General features: G+C 40.9%; 2 protein-coding genes across 4 annotated transcripts in view; both read left to right on the forward strand.

The window, feature by feature from the left end:
• The window catches only part of Septin2 (septin 2), a 31,867-nt gene extending 14,104 nt beyond the window's left edge, over positions 1–17,763 (forward strand). For all 3 annotated transcript variants that reach the window (XM_021168253.2, XM_021168261.3, XM_021168286.3), the window contains exons 4-13: positions 3,867–3,953; positions 5,375–5,498; positions 7,078–7,212; positions 7,339–7,456; positions 8,574–8,675; positions 9,614–9,759; positions 11,516–11,599; positions 13,615–13,672; positions 15,045–15,166; positions 15,766–17,763. In XM_021168253.2, coding sequence (XP_021023912.1) covers positions 3,867–3,953; positions 5,375–5,498; positions 7,078–7,212; positions 7,339–7,456; positions 8,574–8,675; positions 9,614–9,759; positions 11,516–11,599; positions 13,615–13,672; positions 15,045–15,146 — 956 coding nt within the window. In that variant the 3' untranslated portion in view covers positions 15,147–15,166; positions 15,766–17,763. The remainder of the gene's footprint in view (positions 1–3,866; positions 3,954–5,374; positions 5,499–7,077; positions 7,213–7,338; positions 7,457–8,573; positions 8,676–9,613; positions 9,760–11,515; positions 11,600–13,614; positions 13,673–15,044; positions 15,167–15,765) is intronic.
• A 2,053-nt stretch (positions 17,764–19,816) lies between these two features.
• Positions 19,817–22,218, forward strand: part of Farp2 (FERM, ARH/RhoGEF and pleckstrin domain protein 2) — a 104,224-nt gene continuing 101,822 nt past the window's right edge. Inside the window, exon 1 of the mRNA XM_021168209.3 lies at positions 19,817–19,915. The gene's annotated coding sequence lies outside the window, so the exon portion shown is untranslated. The remainder of the gene's footprint in view (positions 19,916–22,218) is intronic.

Here is a 22,218-nt window from a genome sequence, read left to right on the forward strand (position 1 = left end):
CCCAAGTTTGTAAGGTATTGTTAAAGGTGAATTTGCAGAATTGTTACATAGTAGAGATGACTAGGTAATCATTTAGTTAGTATTATGTTTAATTTTCACTTAAAAATTAGTAATTTATAAAACTCTAGTGGACTTACTAGTAATCAAACAGACACTAAAGACAATAATGAGGCACAATGTACTATCCCCCACAAACATGTGATTTTAAGTTTGAAACAACGATAAATCCTCTGCTCTAAAGGGAGGAGCTTTGTATAAATTTCTTGAGGATTAATGAACAATATTAATAAAGTCAAGGATGTGTAAAAAAAATAAAATAAAATAAAACTCTAGTGGAAGTACTTTGAAATTGAGTGGTTGCTTGAATGTATTTCTGTTGTTATTGATCCTACCGTGTATTGGGTTTTAGCATGCCAGTAGAAGCTTAATGATGACTGCTGGTGGGGTTTTTATTGTTTTTGTTATTGTTTGTTTGTTTTAAACAGTGTTTCACTATGTAGCCCTGGCTGACCTAGAACCAGCTATGTAGACTAGGCTGGTCTCAAACTTACAGGGATATGCATACATACAGAGATACCCACTACCTTGTGTGTTGTTCAATGCGTGAGTCACCACACCTGGCTCTAATGATGAGCTGTTTGTTACTCTGTTAACCATATCACATTTAGCTAGTTTTTTACAGTTGCTAAATTTCAAAACTGAGCATTTGAAAAACTTAATGGTTGTTATGACCAAGTAAGACTTGATTAATCCTTAGAATTAATAGTTCACAGATCTAAAATGAAGATAGGTTCCAACATATTTTGGAGTATATTTACATAATTAAAATAAAATAAAAATAATATAAAATTAAATTCTTGGTAGAAAAGACCAGTGTACTGTTGTCACATTATTATCTGATACATAGCATTCAAAAAACAAGCAGTATGTTCACTCTCTGACTGTATATAATTCAGGGAGACTATACAGGGCTAGAAATGTGGTTGGAAACAGTTGAATTCCAGCCATTCAAAGAGAACTCATTAAACACTCAGGGCACTTAGTAGGGTCTACAGGGCTAAAGTAGACATAAAATGTTATTTATCCCTAAAAAGTTATGAACAAGCCTTGGAGAATCAAACTGCTTAAGTACTTACTAAGTCAGAAATATCTCTTATTTAAGACATCAAAAAGTGTGATCCTGTATATGTCTGTAAACCCAGTGTTTGGGAAGCTTGTAGAAGAGGGATCTAAGTTGGAGACAAGCCTAGGCTACATAATTAGACTTTGACAGAGGAGGAGAAAGAGAAATTTGACCATTTACAGTGTTATAGTCATACTATCCAGTATACTATTAAAACAGAATTTTTAACTGAGACCCCAAAAGCAAAATTATACAGTTGGGATGTTTTGAACAAAGACTGTCTTCCATGGGGTACATGTAGGCTAATGTTTTTGAGCACTTGGTCCCTGGTGATAGTGCTATTTGGGGAAATTATGGAACCCTGAAAAGGTGGAGCCTTGCTGGAGGTATTACATCATTGATGTAGGGCTTAAGCAATTTTGCTTTATCCTATTAATTTGCATGCATCCTTTCTCTTGTCTCCTTTTCCTCTTCCTACATCTTTCCCATGTTTGGGTAGAGGTATTTGTGGGCAGACCTGACAAGCCTCAATTTGGCCTCTAATCCCAGAGGATGGCAGGGGAGAACTAAATCCCTAGAATTGGCCTTTGAGCTTCACAAAGGACCATAGAACCATAGCACACATGTACAAGCATACAGTATTATTTTTAAAAATCAAAGTTCATCTTTTTTTTTTTTTTTTTTTTTTTTTTACCATATTCTAGAAAATGAAGAACAGACTAAACTCAGAAATAAGAGGTGGGAACATTGAATGAGAAACAAGTGATATAGGAAATGGAACTAAAAGATAGATTAGTAAATGTTTCTTTTGAATGAACAAAAAAAAAGTAGACTCAAACTACTAATATCAAGCTTGGAAAGGCTACGATTTTAGCCCTCTGTCACTGAACAGATAATCGGTAATGGTGTGAAGAATTGTTGCTGATGAACAACTTGAATGAGATAGTTAATTCTCTAGACTCACTAAACCATAGAGCCATTTGTGGTGGAAATGAAAAATCATATATAAACTTTAGACAAATGGGAAATATTACCCCAACTTTTGAGGTTTTAAGACATGGTTTCATGTTGCTCAGGTTAACTTCAAACTGGCTCTGTAACTAAGGGTGGTCTTAAATTCCTGATTGCCACATACATACTGCACAGTACATAACTCCCATATTCATTTCATTAGGCAAGCTTTATTCCACTATAAATCACAAGAAAAGTATAGACTACTGTTTATAACAAGATTTTAGCAAGACCACCAATGTAATCACTGTTTCTGTAGTATGATCTATGTATTGGTAAAAAGAAAAAACATTTGATGATTTGATGTAGCTGATAGATGTTTGCTGTGTGTGTTTGTGTTCTAGTTTCTACCCAATGAACATTGCATAAATGTAAGCAAATGTGAAATGTGGATTATACTGATATAGTTCCCTAATATGGTCATTCTTTTCAACAAATTCTTAATTTTAAGCATGCTAATTATAAGAGAGCTGACTAAATAAATGGATATTGGCACAGTAAAAAAAGGTTAAACATTTTAAAATTAGAGTTGTCTACTGTGGTACGAACATTAACAGCAAATAATTTTAAAACATGCTTTAAAAAGCTAGAACCAAGGGTGGAAGAGATGACTCAAGGTTAAGAGCACTCTCTGCTTGGTAAAGGTTCCACGTTTGATTATCCCAGCTACCACATGGCAGCTTACAATCGAAACTCAATTTCCAGAGGATGCAGTGCACTCTTCTCATCTCTGAGGGCACACATGCGGTACATTTAAATACATTCTGGCAAAACACTTACACACAGGAATTGTAAATAAACAGTTTTAAGGACAGAACTAAGCCGTAATCCCAGCACTCAAGAGGGAGGGACATTAAGAATTCAAGCTGGGCAGTGGTGGCACATGCCTTTAATCCCAGCACTTGGGAGGCAGAGGCAGGCGGATTTCTGAGTTCCAGGACAGCCAGGGCTACACAGAGAAACACTGTCTCAGAACAGAAAAAAAGAGAATTCAAGTCTACCCTTAGCTACCTACGGAGTTTGAGGCCAGCCTTGTCCAAGTGAGACCATCTCAAAAAAAAAAAAAAAAAAACAGAAAAGGTGGAGGGGTAGCAAAGGAGTGACAAAACCTGACAACATTATTACTGAACATAAAATATAGTACTTAGTGATAACTCTGACCAAATGTATTTGAGAACTGTGCATTGAAAAATAAAGATTTGTTAGTCACTTTTTTGTTGCTTTGATGAAAAAACCTTGGCCAAGGCAGCTTAAGGAAGAGATAGACTATTTTTCTTACTGTTCTAGAGGGATGAAACCATCATGGTGGGGAGGCATAGCAGCAAGCAGCAGACATGGTGGCAGGAACATGAAGCAGAGAGCTTACATTTTCAAAGGCAAGCACAAAAGCAGAGAGAACAAACTAGATGCAGGGTATGGATATAACTCGTCCAAACCTTGCTGCCCCAATGAGATTCCTTCAATAAGGCCACAGCAACAACAAAATTCCAAAGTATGTTCTAGAAACCTGTGGAGAGATAAAAATTGTTTATGATCATGCCATTAACAAATTCTACAATCCCATGGATTTGGATTCAGATTAGGTTCTTGTTGTTTGACTTTGAGGAAGTTGCTCATCTTCCTTGAGCTTCCCCATTTCTTTTTGTGACACACACGTGGTGGTAAACATTCCAGGTTTAATAGTTAATATGGGAAAGATCATGACATGACAATATTTTCATCTTCATTTAAGGTGAATCTGGTCTAGGAAAATCAACTCTCATAAACAGCTTATTCCTGACTGATCTCTACCCAGAAAGAATTATACCTGGAGCTGCAGGTAAATACTTCTATATAATTGTTAAGTATTATTTTACTTGAACATTGCTAGAATATATACCTGATATCTTAGGTCTTAGATGTGTGTTTTGCTTAATTACTTTGTGTTTTGTAAACTGTCAACAAAAGAATGGAAAGTGTGCTGTATCTGAGGTCCTGAGAGCTTGGTTGTAGACTTTGTTCTATACTTATCTGTGTATCTTGTAACTAACTTTCATTTCAGTTTGTTATCTAGTAAATGTCCTGGTTTTCCATCTGTATTGTATGTTGGATGAAAAGCTCAACTGAAAGAATTTTATGTCTTTGAAAAGCTATATACAAGAGTGAGAATGTAGCTCCGTGGTAGAGCCCTTCCCAGCATACATGACGCCAGAAGTTCAGTTTTCAGGATTATCTAAAGTTACTTAAATATAATTAAAGTATTACATATAGAGAAAACTATGATAGGGATATGTTTGTCTAGTCTCTGATTATCCCAGCATAAGACACTGGCATTCTCAGATATGTTTGTTTTGCTTTACAGTACTTCTCAAACCTGGAACCTTTTGCATGCTAGTGAAATGCTCTACTACTGGGCTACATAAATACTTGTTGATAAGAACGAATAAAGTCAACCACAATAAAGATGTACAACCTTTTCACCAATACTTTTATATTCTGTTTTTAAATGAATTCATAAATTACTTTGTCTCAGACAACTTTGAGTAGTTGGTTCTCTGCTTGTAACCCATATGGGTTCCAGTATTGAGCTTAGGTCATCATCAGGCTTGGCAGCTGGTGCTTGTATCCAGTAGCCATTTCAGTAGTCCCAGTATGTTGTTTTGTTTTTAAATTTTAAGATTTTTTTGTTGGTTTTTTTGTTTTTGGAGACAGGGTTTCTCTGGACAGCCCTGGCTGTCCTGGAACTCACTCTATAGACCAGGCTGAACTCAGAAATTCACCTACCTCTGCCTCCCAAGTGTTGGGATTAAAGGCGTGAGCCACCACTTCCCAGCTAATTTTAAGACCTTTTGTTTTTTAATCTGTGTTTTGCCATGAGTGTATGTATGAGGATCACATATTTACCTGGTGCCCTTGGAGGTTGGTTCCCTTGGAACTGAAGTTCCAAATGGTTATAAACCATCATGAAGGTGCTAGAGATTGAACCTTAGTTTTCTTGTTTGTTTTTTCATTTTTCAAGACAGGGTTTCTCTGTGTAGTTCTGGCTGTCCTGGAACTCTCTCTCTCTCTCTCTCTGTAGACCAGGCTAACCTCGAACTCAGAAATCTGCCTGCCTCTGCGTACCAAGTGCTGGGATGAAAGGTGTGCGCCACCACTACCCGGCAGTCATTTTTCATAAGAATATAAATAATGGATATCTTTCCTCTAGCATGCTGCCTTGATTTTTAAGTACATTTTCTATTAAGTTTATTTCTTTTTTAGAGAAAATTGAAAGAACTGTCCAGATAGAGGCTTCGACTGTTGAGATTGAAGAGAGGGGCGTGAAGCTGCGGCTTACAGTAGTGGACACTCCCGGCTACGGGGATGCCATCAACTGCAGGGATTGGTATGAATTCACAGAGGGTGCAGAGTCCTCAAAGGGTCAATTACTCTGCTTTTGTTTTCATTTACTTAATGTATTTACATTGTAGACAATGTTAGCAACACTTAAAAGTTGCTGGATCTAATCATTTCAAGCTTAAATATTGCCTCTTTTGAAACAAGGTCTCACTAATTCAGGCTGGCCTTAAACTCAAATTTCTCCTGCTTTTCCTTCCTATTTTGAATATGAGCCACTGTATCCACTCTAATGAGATCTGAGATTGAAAAGTTAATTATTCTACAAACTGCTAACATAAACAAAGCACTGTAATACAGGCTGCAGCCAGAGGACAGGTTGCTCTTTCTATGTTTGTCCCTTCCTTAAGAGTCATATTACCTGTAAACGACTGCTCTTTGCCCTTATTTTCACAAGTAAGGGATTTCAGAGGGTAGAACACTCCGTTGCCCTCATTGTGCAGAAAAATCTTACTTTTGTACCTACTATTTTTTTTTGCCGTAACCCTGCCAAGAAAAAGGATCAAATTTGCAGCACTAAGTGAGAAAAGGAAGGCAGGGTACTGGTGCTTGTTTATCCTTCTTCTGCATTAAGAATGCCTCCCTTCTCACCATCCCATGAACTTGCTGTCCTGATGGCACCTTACATAGTCCTGCCTTGGACTGCATGCTTTCTGATACTGCCCTGTTTCTTGGCCTCTTGTGAAGCAGTTGTAAGTCTGGAAAAGTGTTGGCAGCCTTCCAGTTTCATAGACCACCTATCAGGAACTTGATAATCTGTTTTACTTAGGTTATTGATTCCCATTGCTTCATTAAAACTACTTAATAATATTTGCCATTGTTTAAAAACAAAAACACATGCCTTCATTATGCCTAAGATTGAGAGAGTCAATCTTCTGTTATGGGTTGTTTTAAGTATTATATGGGAAAGGGAAGAGAAATGGGTTTTTCTTTTGAAGTTAGGGACTGCCTGTCTTAGTACCCCACGATTAGTATTGAAATTTGTACTTTAGTTTCTTTTTTTTTTTAACATATTTTTTTATTAGATATTTTCTTTTTATACATTTCAAATGCTATCCTGAAAGTTCTTCTATACCCTCCCTCTGCCCTGCTCTCTTACCCACTCACTCCCACTTCTTGGCCCTGGCATTCCTCTGTACTGGGGCATATAAAGTTTGCAATACCAAGGAGCCTCTCTTCCCAGTGATGGCCGACTAGGCCATCTTCTGCTACAGATGCAGCTAGAGATACGAGCTCTGGGGGTGCTGGTTAGCTCATATTGTCGTTCTACCTATAGGGTTGCAGACCCCTTCAGCTCCTTGGGTGCTTCCTCTAGCTTCTCCATTGGGGGCCCTGTGTTCTATCTTATAGATGACTGTGAGCATCCACTTCTGTATTTGCCAGGCACTGGCATAGCCTCATATGAGACACCTATAACATGGTCCCTTCAGCAAAATCTTTCTGGCATATGCAATAGTATCTGGGTTTGGTGGCTGATTATGGGATGGATCCCTGAGTGGGGTAGTCTCTGGATAGTCCATCCTTTCATCTTAGCTCCAAACTTTGTCTCTGTGACTCTTGTGCTTTAGTTTCAAGACAATTATCTCCTACATTGATGAGCAGTTTGAACGCTACCTACATGATGAGAGTGGACTGAACAGGCGTCACATCATTGATAACAGGGTACATTGTTGCTTCTACTTCATTTCACCTTTTGGACATGGGTGAGTCAGTTGTTTACCTCAGAAACCTCTTGCATGTTGTAATATATGAATGAGATGATTTTGAGAAGAAAAATGGTATGTTTCTATGCTTTCCCTAAATGTGTGGCATTTGAACATTGATTTTAGACTGAAGCCCTTAGATGTTGCATTTATGAAAGCGATACACAATAAGGTGAATATTGTGCCTGTCATTGCGAAAGCTGACACTCTCACTCTGAAGGAGCGTGAGCGGCTAAAGAAAAGGGTGAGTAGAAAGGAGATGGCCACCTATGCCTTCTCAGCAGGATTTTGAGCCAGCTACCCAGGAAGTAGAAGGAAGAAAGATTTCAACTGCGTTGCCAGAAGCAGGACTATAGAATTCATTTCTTTTTGTGTATTGGAACTCAAAGAGTACTCAATATTTGTAAGGTTTTGAGGGTTTTTGTTCTTTTTATTTTCATCCTCATGGAAGAATCAAATTTGTATAGTTAACACTTTTAGATAAAAATAACCTCATTGAGTAGGACGTGGCTGAGGGAGTATAAGAAGCTCCCACAAGTACTAAGTTGAGGGATGTGACATGGAAGTGTTGTCTCTCTTCACCTGTGTGCTTTTTTGTTTTTGTTTTTTTAAGATACTAGAGGCATATGCCACCTTGCCCAGCTCAAGATTAATCAATTAATCAATTAATACATTTTGATACTTTGAGACAGTCTCTCAGTGTAGCCTTGGCTGTTGTGCAACTTACCATATAGATCACAGTGGCCTCGCCTTTGCCACCAAGTGCTGGGATTACTCTCAAAATTCTTTTTGCTTGCATAATATACTCTTCCTCCCATTCAGTGACTATGTGTGAGACTCTGTGGTGTGAGACTCCTGTATTGCCCATGAACTTTTAGGTGCTTATCGTATCTGTTTGGCCTCTGGCTCTTGTCTTGGTAGGTGATTGTGAGAGTATTTTCAGCTTAGCTGCTGTGTTGAGGCTATTACTAGTATTCCTATTGTTTTTTATGTTGAAAGTGAGTGTGTATGATTGTTGCTATTATTGTTATTCTTACAGACAGAAAAACTCCCAAACAACCTTTTTGGCTGTTTCTAAATTACTTGAAAATAACTTACCAGTTATTTGGCCATTGATACACAAATGATTCTTACATATTTCTTGGTGGATTTTGTTTTTGGTATTTTTATTTAAGGGAATCTCGCTATGTAGCTCTGGCCTATCTGGAACTTGCCATGTACACCAAACTGGCTTGAACTTGCAGCTGTCTGTTTCTGCCTCTACTTCCTGAGTATAATTCTTGTAAATTTCAATTATGAGTTATCTAGTTAAAATAATATGTCCTTAACTAAAATTGATTCTAGTTTTGTTATTGTTCCAGATTTTGGATGAAATTGAAGAGCATAGCATTAAAATCTATCACTTACCTGATGCAGAGTCAGATGAAGATGAAGACTTTAAGGAACAGACTAGACTCCTCAAGGTAAGAGCTAACTTCAGACATACAGCATGAACAGTTCCTGTTCCCTGCGTTCTTGTGTACATATTTTAAAAGACACATATGGCCAAGGAAGCTTCACTGACAGAAGATTGGGAAGGTCATATTATAGTAATATATTTTGGTGTCAACATATTTATGAAAGTTTTAAGAATTGAAAATGTCATTGCAGGCTGAGAGATGGTTCAGTGGTTAAGAGAGCACTGTCTTGCTCTTCCAAAGGACCAGGGTTTAATTCCCAGCACACACATAGCTTACAGCTGTCTGTAACACCAGTTCCAAGGTTCTGACACCCTCAGACCAATGCACATACAATAAAATTAAATAAATCTACAAAAGAAAAAAGAAAAGAAATGTCATTGCAAAATTGGTTTGTTTAGACTCTGTCCATGTGAGAAATAACTGGTCTGTGTAAGTAAAATGTATATCCGTTTAGCACTCAGTCAGATGTAGTTAAGGCCAGGCATTCTGGCACACCCATTTAATATCAGTACTGGGGACACTGGGAGATAGAGGCAGTTGATCACTGTGAGGTGGAGGTCAGTCTGCTCTACATAGCTAATTCTGGGCCATCTATAACTATGTATTGAGACCTTTCTCTTTTACTTTTTTGTCTTTCTCAAAAAAAAAAAAGCAACTTTGTAAATAGCAGTGAGCCATTTCTTTTCCTTTCTCTTCTTTTTTTTGTTTTTTTTTTTTTTTTTTTTGGTTTTTCAAGACAGGGTTTCTCTGTGTAGCCCTGGCTGTCCTGGAACTCACTTTGTAGACCAGGCTGGCCTCGAACTCAGAAATCTGCCTGCCTCTGCCTCCCAAGTGCTGGGATTAAAGGCGTGCGCAACCACTGCCCAGCTAGCAGTGAGCCATTTCTGTATCCTTGGTTTACAGTGAACATTGTTCTCTACTACCTTGTGGTTTTTTTCTAGGCCAGTATCCCATTCTCTGTGGTTGGCTCCAACCAGTTGATTGAAGCCAAAGGCAAGAAGGTTAGAGGCCGTCTCTACCCATGGGGAGTTGTAGAGGTGGAGAACCCAGAACACAATGACTTTCTGAAGCTGAGAACGATGCTCATGTAAGACATTTGGTGTATTCACTAAGGCAGAACATGAAGAGTGGGGACATTCAGAAACTGGGTATACCACTATTGCAGACTAAGAAGACCATTGCAGTTGGGACTGAGGGTCTTTATTGGGACTCTGAGCCTCTGTTGAATCTCTTTCTCCTAGGACTTTATAGTACTTGCTCCTCCCTTTAAATAAATGTAAACTTTAAGTATGCCTTCCCCTCTTGAATAGTTTTTAAATTAAGGGTGATGACTTTTGATAACAGTATGGAAAAAAAGGATATAGTCTATTGAACTCTTAAGTTATAAAGAAGAATGAAATGGGCCTGAGATATGGGTCAGCAGTTAAAACTGCTTGCTGCCACTGTACCCATTTCAGGTACTCAAAAACCACCTGTGACAGTCCCAGGTGACTGTACACCCTCTTCTGGATAGTGCAAGCACCCAAACACACATGTATACAAACAGAACAAGGAAAGACATTCTGAGTAACAGTGTCACGGATATGGAACACTTACAAGTTACCACTGTCTCTCCAATAGCAGGTTTGTTACTAGAGGAAATCAGAACCTATGGGATCTTGGCTATTGTCCAACAAACAAAGCGAGAGCCCCAGAGTCTATTAGTGCTACAGTCAGTAAATCAGCAGCTCTGGTTCAGCATTAGCCTAGAAAACTGTAAATGTTACGGGTGTCAATTAGCTTAAGATGTCTTGGTCTAGTTTTCATTATCTTATAAGTATGGAAGCCCACTTGTCTCTTTCTGGAAACTAGAAGGTTAACATCTGGTCAAGTTCTTCTCACTATGTTAAAATGAATCAGAGGGTATCACATGGTGAGACAACATAAGCTATTTTATTTTTATTAGCATGTGATTATACATATTTTGAGGTATAATGTATTTAGCACCTATTTACTATATGTACTAAACAATTTCCTTCTCTCCATCACTTCTTCGTGATACTTTCAAGCTTTACTCTTGTACTTCTCTATAAAATATACTTCTTTAATGAAAAAAGTTCAAAGAGAAGTAATCTGAACAAACTAATACTTTGATTAGTTAAATTACTGCATACTTAGGCTATTTACTGAATGAGAACCAGTATGATTTTGCCATCTTAAGTTACTACAGATGTAGCATAATAGTTCTGAGAGTGCTTAAGACATACTTGTCTGCAGTGCTGAGCTGCTGGCTGTCCTAGCCCTGTTCTTCAGGGAATGTCAGTGTTGCACAGTAGGTGTGATATTAAGTTGTGCCTTCCTTAAAGTGAAGAAGATCCAACTACCCTTTTATCCACATTCATACTATTTCCCTAGATCCTGAGTAAACAGGAATGTGTTATGTTCTCTATACAATTTTAAATGAGTAACATTTGGGAAATAAAAAAAGCTATTAGAATTGTCTATTTTTCGTAAGATCTTTTAGAAAATTGAAGTGTTATATTTCAGTTATCATTTACAAAAAAGTCTCCTAAAATCCCTTGTGTGTCCATGACCCTCCAGTGCTAATGCTTTGTAGTGTGGCTTGTAATGCCTATGACAGTGGCAAGGAGAAAATAGTCTCTCAAGGTCTTAGTGTTGTAGCTTACTGTGCTTCCAAAGGAGCTTTCTTACCTGAGAGTCCAGCAAACTCTGAAGTTTACCAAATGATTATCCGGGCTCGCAGTACTGGCTTTTTTCCATGTGTTCCTGACTAGGATATTGCTGTTGTAGCCCACGAGACTGCCATATCCTGAATCCCTTGTTACATTTCTTCTCCTTTTTAGCACTCACATGCAGGACCTACAGGAAGTGACCCAAGACCTTCACTATGAAAACTTCCGTTCTGAGAGGCTGAAGAGAGGCGGCAGGTTGTCACACTGTCTTCCCAGTATCATGTTCCCTGAGTCTCATTCTCCTGTCTTTCATGTGTATAACTCAGACTTCTTGATCATAAAAAACATGTGCTTCCTGCTCAATCACTGTATCACTGTAAAAGAATATTGTTAATTCAGTCAAGTGGAAGCAGGGACAGAAAAGAGACATTCATAACGTGTACATAAAGAACAAGTTCAGAGGCTAGAGAGATGGCTCTGGAGGCAAGAACACTTGCTCCCCTTGCAGAGGACCTGGGTTCAATTCCCAGCACCCTCAATGCAGCTCACAACTGTGACTCTCAGTTCCAGGGTATTTGATGCCTTCTTTTGGCATGCATGTGGTGCATGGCAAGCAATGCATACAAGTAAATAGTAATAAAGCATTTCTTTTAAACAAACAGCTTTAGATGGAAGAGCCAGAGGCTTGCATTGGTTCTTTTGTGGAAGTATTGCTGTGTTTATAAATAAATAATGGGTTTGCTTGCCATTGAGAGCTTTGGAAGGTAAGATCACCGTAGGTGTCACTGGAGTAACAGCTCTATTTTCTACAGATTCCATGTGGCCAGATCCATTCACTTTGTCTCTTTTGTAGTCCTAGTGTATTTGTATGATGTCTTAGTTAGGGTTTTACTGCTGTGAACAGACACCATGACCAAGGCAACTCCTTATAAGGACATTTAACTGGGGCTGGCTTACAGGTTCAGAGGTTCAGTCCGGTATCATCAAGGTGAGAACATGGTAGCATCCAGGCAGACGTGGTGTAGGAGGAGCTGAGAGTTCTACATCTTCATCTGAAGGCTGCTAGCAGAATACTGGCTTCCAGGAAGCTAGGATGAGGGTCTTAAGCCCACACCCACGATGACACATGTACTCCAACAAGGCCACACCTCCTAATAGTGCCACTCCCTGGGCCAAACATATACAAACCATCACATATGAGATATGTGCTTTGTGACCCAATTGCACCTGAAAAACCATGTCTCTAGGAAGCTTACAAGTACCTGTAACTTAAGCTCCAATGAATCTAACACCTCTCACCTCTATGGGCACCAGCATTCATATGCATATATATTTATATATAGACACCCACATACACACATAAATAATAAAATAGTTTTTGAGATGTTAATTTGGAAATATATTAATTAAGAAAGGCTTTTACTAGCATAACTGTTGGTGTTATCAGTGAGCTTTCCTCAGTCCTGTCTGCCAGGCTCTGTTCACTCAGCAGCTCTTCTGGCTTCTTTAGGTGTAATAGTTTATTCACAGTATAGTCATAAAGGGGAACGTCCCTAAACCAAGACCCTTCTTTTGGTTAGACCTGCTGCTTTTGACTGTAAGACAAAGTCAAATCATCTTTCCACCTTACAGAAATAAGTCTTCTGAATTTCCAGTTTCATGTTTTGTCTTTTTCTTCCTTGTGTTCTCTTAATTATCATATCTTTAAAAGGCCTTAACTGAAGGGGACCCACACACAACACAGTGGGGGGGGGCTCCCCTCATAACCTGGATTAGGCACAAACCACACCCAAACACTTATTTTCACAGACAGAAAACAAGAAAGAAAAGTAAAAGTTTCTGCTATCTGGCTCCAGCAGAAAAACTGCAGGTTCAATTTTTAAGAGGAGAAAAGGGGGTCTGGATTAGAATGGGCTCAGATGCTTTGACTGGGCATGTTAATAAGGTGATCCAAAGGGGGATTTTGATGGCTGGGCTTCAATGCTTTGATAACTGGATGTTAGTAGTCAGCCTCAGGAATGAATCTGACGTAAGAAAGAGTCTGAATAAGGGAACAGACGTGAATGGAGAGCTTTAGGGATGTAATCTGTGGCTTACAGGGGCGTAGGAGTGGGAAGGGCAAGGCCTGCCAGCGCCATGCTTACGCTGCTTGAGCTGGCCAGAGACCTTCAGAAAGCAGAGTTCTTCAGGATTCTAAAAGTCTGTCTGTTATCTCTATTCAGAAATACAGTATTGTAGTATTAAAGTTGTAATTTCTTTTTTACCCTTAGGAAAGTAGAGAATGAGGACATGAATAAAGACCAGATCTTGCTTGAAAAGGAGGCTGAGGTAAAGTAGAATGGTTGTATTCTAGAATCTATAGCTGTTTTATATCCAAAAATTTCATAATTTTCCCTTTCTTTTTGAAGCATTGTTTGCTAATCTTTAAAATACATGTAAATACATAGTATACATATTTTAAAATGTATTGCCTCATTCAATCTCAAGTAGCAGTTTAGCTAACAATAAAAGGTAATATGACTGAATTTTTTTTTTTTTTTTATAAACTGTTCAAAGGTCTTTTTCCCTATATGTAGAGAATAACCAATTGGGAAACATAATGAATTGCCATTGCATTCATTACCAAAAATAGGGTAGGAATATATGTCTTACTTAGAAGAAGAAATGAGAGCATGCTGCTAATAAGATAGTGGAGATTAAAGCACGACATTGTGGGTAGGACAGTCAGTATAAGAATCCAGTCCTCTAAACCTCTAAATTTAGAACCATGTGAACAATACCCTAGCAGAGTGGCACTCTTTCCTTTCCTAAGGGGTGTTTGGTAATGTAACTGTAATGTTTGAAGGCGAAAGTAAGTATGTGGTGCACAGGGAGCTCATTGAGAACTGGACTACAGAACAGTTGATACCCAAATAACCAGCTAGCAATTGATCAGGACTATAGAACAATACCAGTTAAAATGGTGCCGTTTATTTAGTGGTGATGTGGTCACAAGAGGACAGCCTTTTCTAAAGAAAAAGAAATAATTTCTTTGATCAAATTAATTCTGTGTGGATAAGATACTTATAATAACCACAAAGCCACCTAAAGAACACGTGAGTAAATATTTTAGAGCCCTTGCCTGCAGCCCTTCTGAACATAGACTGACCTCAGTGGCAGCGATTGTTAAGGAGTCTAACAACGGATGAGGGTCAGTTGGTGGTGCTTATCCTGGGTTCAGGCTCAGCAAAGCATAAACTAGGCATGATGGCTCTTTCCTATAATCCCAGCATTTGGGAAGTAGGAACAGGAAGATTAGGAGTTCAGAGTTATCCTTGGCTACATAGGGAGTTTGAGTCTAGCCTGAGCTAGTGATAATATGTCTCAAAAATAACAAAAAATTGATAAGGGAAAAGTTTTGTTTTCATAGCTAAGACCTTGTTACTGAGCAGAAAAGATGATTCATCCTTTGTGTTCTCCAAAGGGTAATAGCAGGCTCTCTTTTTGCCTCATTGTCTCAATAGTCTTTAACTAGTGATTCTGTTTATTGATAACTTCTGTCTCACTTGAATCACAAATTTTGTCATTTACATGGATTTTTTTATAGTTGATTCTTTTATATTGGTTTATAAGGTTTATTTGAACATGTTGTGTTTGAGAAAAGCAATGGAAACTAATGCATGACAACACCAACTTTGTATCTGACATGTACTGTTCCTAGCTCCGCCGCATGCAAGAGATGATTGCAAGAATGCAAGCACAGATGCAGATGCAGATGCAGGGTGGCGACAGTGACAGCGGGGCTCTCGGGCACCATGTGTGAGGCCGAGCTTTCTCATATTGGTAAGTTGGGGAGGGAGGGCGTGCTCCCTGCCAGCTCAACCTTAAATATGATGGGCTCCTCTCAAGTCTTACTAGTGTTTTGCATTTTTAAATCTGCTGTTAGCTGTATTATTAACCTTTCATTGAAAAGCAGAAACTATTCTCTGCTGCCACCTACTGTCTAGTAAAGATATTCTTATTTTCTAATGTTACAATATAGTTTATGTTAAAGAAAAAAAATTAAGATTTTTATTAGTAATAGTGTTGGAAACTCTTTAATATTGGAAACATCTTTAAAAAGAACTTTCTTAATTTATTAAAGTCTTCTGCAGATGGGAAAAAAAAATAGTAAAGGTGCCAGAAAGAGGAACCAGTGCCAGTTAGATAAGGGTCACCTAGGGGTAGACCTCCAGGCCTTTCAGGCTTGGCACATCAGTTAGATTTGTGATCTGATGTAATTCTGAGCACTGTTTTACAGTATCTGTCAGTTTTCAGGGACCTCGTAAAGGCATCTTGATTTAGTTCAGTTTATGCCCTTTGTTATGCAGAGGGAGGATTGCCAGTGCTGTAAGAAACAAATGCATCACTTCCATTTAAATTGTTTTGTTTTTACTTTCCAGGTAACACTTTGGATAAGAAAGACTTCCTGATAAGTGCTACAGCGTCAAGGTTCTTAGCCCTGTGGAAGGAAGGGCAGCCATCCATATTGAAGCACCTGTGCCTGAGGATTTCAGTTGGTTGTTTTTTGTTTGGTTGGATTTTTTTTTTTTCTTTTTTAACATTTGATGGTTTTTGTTTTTACTCTTTTTTTCTTTTACTTCTTTTTCTGCCCTCACCCCCCAACTCCCTTTGGTATGAAGTACTTTTTAACATTTATATTTCATTGTTACACTTTAAATTTTGTAAGGAAAACTCTGATATTTTATTCCTCCTGAACCACTAATGTTAGACTTTATTTCTAAGAATCAGTCAACATGTATACTCTTAGTAGTGAGTTTCTTTGATAGAGCTGGCCTGACTAACCACTGACAAGCACTCTTTGTTTCTATCTAGACATTTTTATGCTCAGAATGCTCCTGTGTGGTGGACAGTGATGTACCTGTGACAGAAGTGGTTGTGCATACTTGGTGCAAATTATTTGCTTACTAGGATGAAGTGACATTGTTAACTTTATATTTGTACAGAACACCTAAAACCAATTTTGCTGCTGTAGTTCATTCGGTTAATTCATCTGCACAGTTATCTGTTAACCAGGTAGAACAGAAGAGAGTTATCTAATGAGATACATGTTTATACTTAAATAGCTTTTAAAAAGCAGGATTTCAGGGTTGAATTTTAAGAGCTCTGGATTCTAGTGCCAGATCATTTTCAAACCTCTGTAGAGAAAACTCACTACAAGGACTTTTTATACTGTGGATGCTGATTATGCTATGCTGTGGAGAGAACCAAAGCAGCTATGGGCGCCAGCTTCATATTGTAACAAGACTCTTTATAACGAAGAGTCAGTAAACTTTTTACTCAACTAAAAAGGCAATACTTTTTTTAAAGAAACCAAAATGTTTATATTTTATACTGCACTTTAATGTACTTTCTATAACTAGGTGCAAAAGGTCATATCAGTGAAAATCATAGTCCTTGGCTGGCATGGATCCAACCCCAGGCTTGTGATTGGGTGGTTCCCTTGCACAAAAGGCCCCTTGAAGCCCAGATGCCTGCCAGGTTTTCGTCTAACTCTTCCCTTTTCAGTGATCCTTCTATTGAAAGGAAAATAGCAGTGCTGGAGTTTTATGTGCAGACTGTCTCATCTGTTCTCAGGCACTGTCATTTTCTTCAGTTTGTGTAGTATAAATGTCTTCACACCATGAACGAAAGGCTTTTCAGATCTGTGCCCCAAGCAGGCAAGCAGAGTCATGCCTGGTTTATATTCTGGCACTTCCCTCGTCTACCCTGTCTTCTAAGTCAGGCAGTGGCCTTAGAAGGGAAGGGGCAGGTGAAGGAGGCAGTGGTGTGGAGAAGCAAAGCAGGTGCTAACTGTGTGCTTTCATTTGCTGCAGGAGGAAGGACTTGATTGGTGATGAGGCAGGGATTTACGTTTAATTCAGGCCAAAACTCAGTAGTGCTAATAAGATGAAGCTTAAGCATGGCTATTTATAAATCAACGAGGAAAAAATACATTTGCTCACTTTGCCCCTTCACGTTGCATCACTGTGAGTAGTCAGGGAAGTTCATTGTGTGAAGTTCTTATCAAGAAAGGCGTCAATGACTTTAGAGTACCCAGGCAGTCCATTGTTTGGTTTATTTTGACATTAATTTTATTGGAGAAAGATTTAAAAACAAAAACGAAGGAATTCCCAAGGATTCAGTGTGAGTCCCATGTTTGTGAGTTAAGGTGCCACTTCGGGCCAGCTGACATCTAAGACTGGCAGTGTGGATTGTGAGGTCTGCAGCCACAAATTCTAACCCCTTCAGTTTTAATGCCTTTGCTAACAGATACTTGCTCTTTCACTAAGAAGTAACTTGTACTTGTAGAAATGTATTTTGAAAACATTTCACACTTCAACTTTGTATCCATTTAAATTAACCCTTTTTCAATAAAGCACTATTGTTTAGATATTAAATGAGTAGTCCTCTTTTTGAGTAAAGTGTCCGGGCCATTGGGAAGATTCAAGACTCCAATTACAACTGTATGTCAGAGCAAGATGTTACTTGTATTAATAGCAGGCATACTGCATATATTCTCATCAGAGATAACCCAGATACTCCAAAAGAAATCCTATAGCTGTACAGGCTGTGTACAGGTTAGCAGATTGTCTGCAGACTATTTGATAAAGTGGACAGTAAGACTTCATAGGTAAGTTTACTAATTAGAAAATGAAGCAACAACTGTTAAACATAGTGGGAAGTAAAAGTAATGCAAATATATTTCTAATTCTCCATATTTGTAAGAAGAGAGATGAATTAGGAAAACAGTCTTAATTTTTAAAATGTTTATTTATGTATTGGTTGTAGTTTTTTTGTGTTTGAGGCAGACTCATTTTTGTAGCCTGGCTAACCTGGAACTCTATGTAAATCAGGTTGGTCTCCAACTCAAAGAAATGTACTATCTCTCTGCCTGTCACCCAAGGAGGCTAGAAGAGGGTGTCAGGTCCCCAGGAACTGGAGTTAGAGACCTTTGTGAGCAGCCATGTGGGTGCCAGGAACTGGATTTGTGAGTTGTGGAATAGCAGCCCTTAACCGCTAAATTATCTCCCCAGCCCAGGAAAGTGACTAAAAATTTGAATTTGCTCTGGTGAGATGCCTTAGTGGCTAAGAGTACTTGCCTCATAACATGATCAAACCTGAGTTTGATCTCAGGACTCATAAGGGAGCAGAGCCACATAGCCCCAAACTTTATCCTCATCTGGGTGGATGATCAATCTCTTCAGCCTGGCCTCACTCTGATTTGTCAGCCTGACCCCTGGATTGACCACCCAGTACTATCGGAGTCTTTCTCATCCTCTTGCTCTCTAAGCAGCGTACTGACACTAGGAAATGAGGCTCCTGCTCTCTAAATCACTAGGTTGCTCATGTCTAACCTCATTCTTGCCTTGTCCAGTCCAGCTCCTTTTCTTAATGATGGACATCAGTCAGTGGCTATGGCAGTGGCTGGTTACAAGTAAGGGATAGCCAAGGTGGTGGAGAAAGTTGGGAAGCCTACTAATATTGCTGACCCAGTCAGCCTGAGCTTCTAGGTTGCCTTGGAGAAGCAGAGCCCCACCCCCACCCCCCAGTGGGCCGAGGCCCTCCCTGCTTATCTTAAGGACTTACTGTGCCAAAGGCTAGAGCTCTATATGAATCGCTTGGGGGCCTGTGTGGATTTATTTAGCCTAGACTGGTTCAAAGGGCTGGCTCCCTGCAGGGCCATTCGCTTAACCAATGGAAGAAGAAAATGAGTTTGCTGCAAGTCAGAAGTGGAAGGACCAGAATCCAGTCTCACCATTTTTCATTTCTAGAAAGCCTCAAATCCAGAAAGGAACCGCGACGGCTTCGAGGACTCTTAGAGTAGCCTGCACCTCAAAAGCGTCCCTTTAGGAACAGCTGGTGCCTAAAGACCACAGTTCCACTATTCCCTGGTTGGGCACCACGGATGGGAGATAGGAAAGGAGCCTGGTAGTCACGGAGGCCTGAATGCCAGAATAGTCCCGCGAGTTTGAAGTCCAAGGCCCCACCCAGAATCTGGGCTGCCCTGCTTTGCCAAACCCAGGCTGTAGGCTGAGACCCGCCCCTGTGCCAAAGTCCCGCCCAGGGCCACCCGCATTCCAGAGTCCAGGTCTGGGGTAGTCCTCCCGTTGTTCCAAAGCTGCGTCCAAGATAGAATCCTCCCGCCGCCGTGTCAAAGCGAAGACTAAGACGGAGAACTCGCGGGTTTCTTAAGTCCCACCCAGCAAAGAGTCCTCAGGTCCTAAAGCCCCTCCCAGGGCCGAGGACACGCACAGCCTGCCGAAGCCCTGTTGCACCCGCGGAGAAGCTGCACAGCTTTGCTTCTGACTTTATGGGGCTCCCTCGCCCCGCCCTGTCCCATGTGATCACCAATCAGAGCTAGGTGCTGCGCTCGCAGGCGCCGGTCGGGAGGACCCGCCCGCAGGCCAATCGGTGGTGCGTCCGCGGGGGGGCGGGGCTGCGGCGGACGCGCGGCGGGGGCGGGGAAGCAGCTAGCTGTCGGGATCGGGCGGCGCGGGCGCAGGACGTGGAGGAGGCCTGGCTGGCGGCGGCGCAGGCCGGTGTGGCACGGTGAGGACGCGGCGGCCGTGGGCGGGGGAGGGGAGCGAGCCGCGCAGGGGCGCTGGGTCGGGCATGGGCTTCCTTCGTTGGCCGGACCTCAGCGGAACCCGAGCCGGACCAGGCCTGAGGCTGGCCGTCCACCAGAGAAAGTCCACGCCCGGCTCTGAGGCCTTGGTGAGGCGCGCCAGAGTCCGCGTTTGACAACACGTCTGTGGACGGCCTGTCGGTGGAGGGCGAAGGGAGGGAGAGTCTCGGGTCCAGACTGGATGTCCGCTGAGGACTGGCTGGAGAGTTGCTTGTGTAGATGGGCAGTCTGGGGAGGGCTGAGAGCTGCAGAGTTCCAAGGAGCCAGGCTGTCAGCGGAGTACCGAGGACAGGAACATCACACGTGGAGACCAGCTGTCGAGGAAGGGGGGTGATCAGAGCCTCAGCGTCACTCGTGGACACTGAGTGCCCCGTGGTGGGTTAAGGGCCACAAGAATGTCCTGCTGAAGACCGCCCCCACCCCCAGGCCAGTGCTCTACAAAGCACCTTGGGAAGCAGCACCCGCAGCCACAAATGAAAGCCCAGAAGGGCATTCTTTTTTCTTCTCGGCCTTTCCTTTCGAACTGAGACTCGGGTGTTAATATTCTTACTCTGCTAAGATCTAGAAACAGTACTGGTCCACTGCCTTTTAAACTCATCCCAGATTATAAGCACCTTTGCCATTTACACACGTGGCAGTGATTTCTTAAACTCTTTCATGTCCCAATAATGGTGATGAAAAATTGAAATGGAAACAAGGCATTCGTGAAGGAAATAATGTCGATACACCGTGCTGAGAAAGAATGGAGAGCCTTAAGATTCCGGGCAGAATCTTTAAAGGGGTGGTCTTCCTCCCTAGCTTTGTTCTGTTTCCATGAGGTGTTTTTGACTGGGCCACTGTGAAAATATTTGGTAATTAGTGGGTAGCACCGAATTAGAGTCGGTCTTGTGGAGACGGCATTATGATCAGCAGCACAGATTCTCACAGTGTTAGCAAGATGGAAGAGGTCATTTGAAATGGGGAGGTATGAAGTAACCTTTACTTGTAGGCCAAATAAAAGTTTTGTGAGTTTCGGGACGTGGGAAGGCATTTGTGAAGCACTTGGTGGCTGTTTCGTTGTCAGTTCTAAAGTTTTCATATATCCCTGTCCCCCCCCCCCAACCGTTTTTTGTTGAGACAGTTTCCATAGCCCCAGCTGGCCTCCAACCCGTCAACCTCCTTTGTCAGCCACCTGAGGGCTGAGAGTGCAGGTGGAGCACAGGGGTGCGCCATGGCTTCCTATGCACAGCCCCATTTTAAATAAAGCACGGGAAGACCTTGCCTGGTGGGGTTGTGGATGACTCTCTGGGACATCGCAACCATGTAAACCTCTGCTTCTCCGGTGCCCTTGCCTTGCCACATTGTATAGATGGTGATTATCGAGTTAGGTTCCTTCCTACAGATTCCTTTACAGAGAGGACTCAGGTGTATCTCTCATTTGCCCCGCCTCAGGTTCCTCATCGGTACAGTGGGTTTAGAATGTACTTATCTCAGACGCTTGTTGCCATGACTAAGAATCCATTTTTCAAAGCTGCTAAGGTGCCCTGCATCCAGTAAGTACTTCAGTAACTGTTACTGACAAGTGAAAGGGCAACCTGAGTCAGTGGCAGCGCAGGCTAGCCCTGCCTGGGTGTTTGTAAAAAGAGCTGGAGACTTGGTGATTCCACAGTTATCCCAAAAAGGGGATAAGGCCCCCTTGAAAGGGGATAGGGTCCCGGGAGGAGCATGGCCTAAGCAGAGATGAATCCGTGGGTAATTCTGCAGGATGCCATTATGTCTGTTTGTCAGTTTCCTCCTTTCCAAACAAACATCCCTGCTTCTAGTCACATGAACCCCTTCTGGATTCAGACGCTAACAGATTTCTCTAAATTCTGCCAATCATTTTGGTTACATTCACAGTTTCCTTTTCCTTGCTTTCCCTTCATGAACTCTGTACATACCCTGCCTTGCTGGGTGTGCAGCCAGAACACACTGAACATCTGGGTGACTCTAGTCTGTTTTCTAAGGCCCGTATACAGTCCTTTAGCTCTATGTATCTGTTGAGGTGAGGGTTTTACTTTACCAACCAGAGCTGAAAAGCTGAGGCTCCCATAGAACGTAGTATGATGAAGTCTGCTGTTATAATTTACTCAGGAGTGTTTATGTGGGTGATGATTGTGCTCTATTTTTGGAAAGCAACTGCCAGTATGTGATATTTTGATTTTTGAAATTCCACTTTAAAAAAAAATCTGATAAGCAAACCTTGTAT

The sequence above is a fragment of the Mus caroli genome, unplaced genomic scaffold (genome assembly GCF_978045245.1).
Source record: "Mus caroli unplaced genomic scaffold, Mus_caroli_1 scaffold_1, whole genome shotgun sequence".
Taxonomy (NCBI): Eukaryota; Metazoa; Chordata; class Mammalia; order Rodentia; family Muridae; genus Mus; species Mus caroli.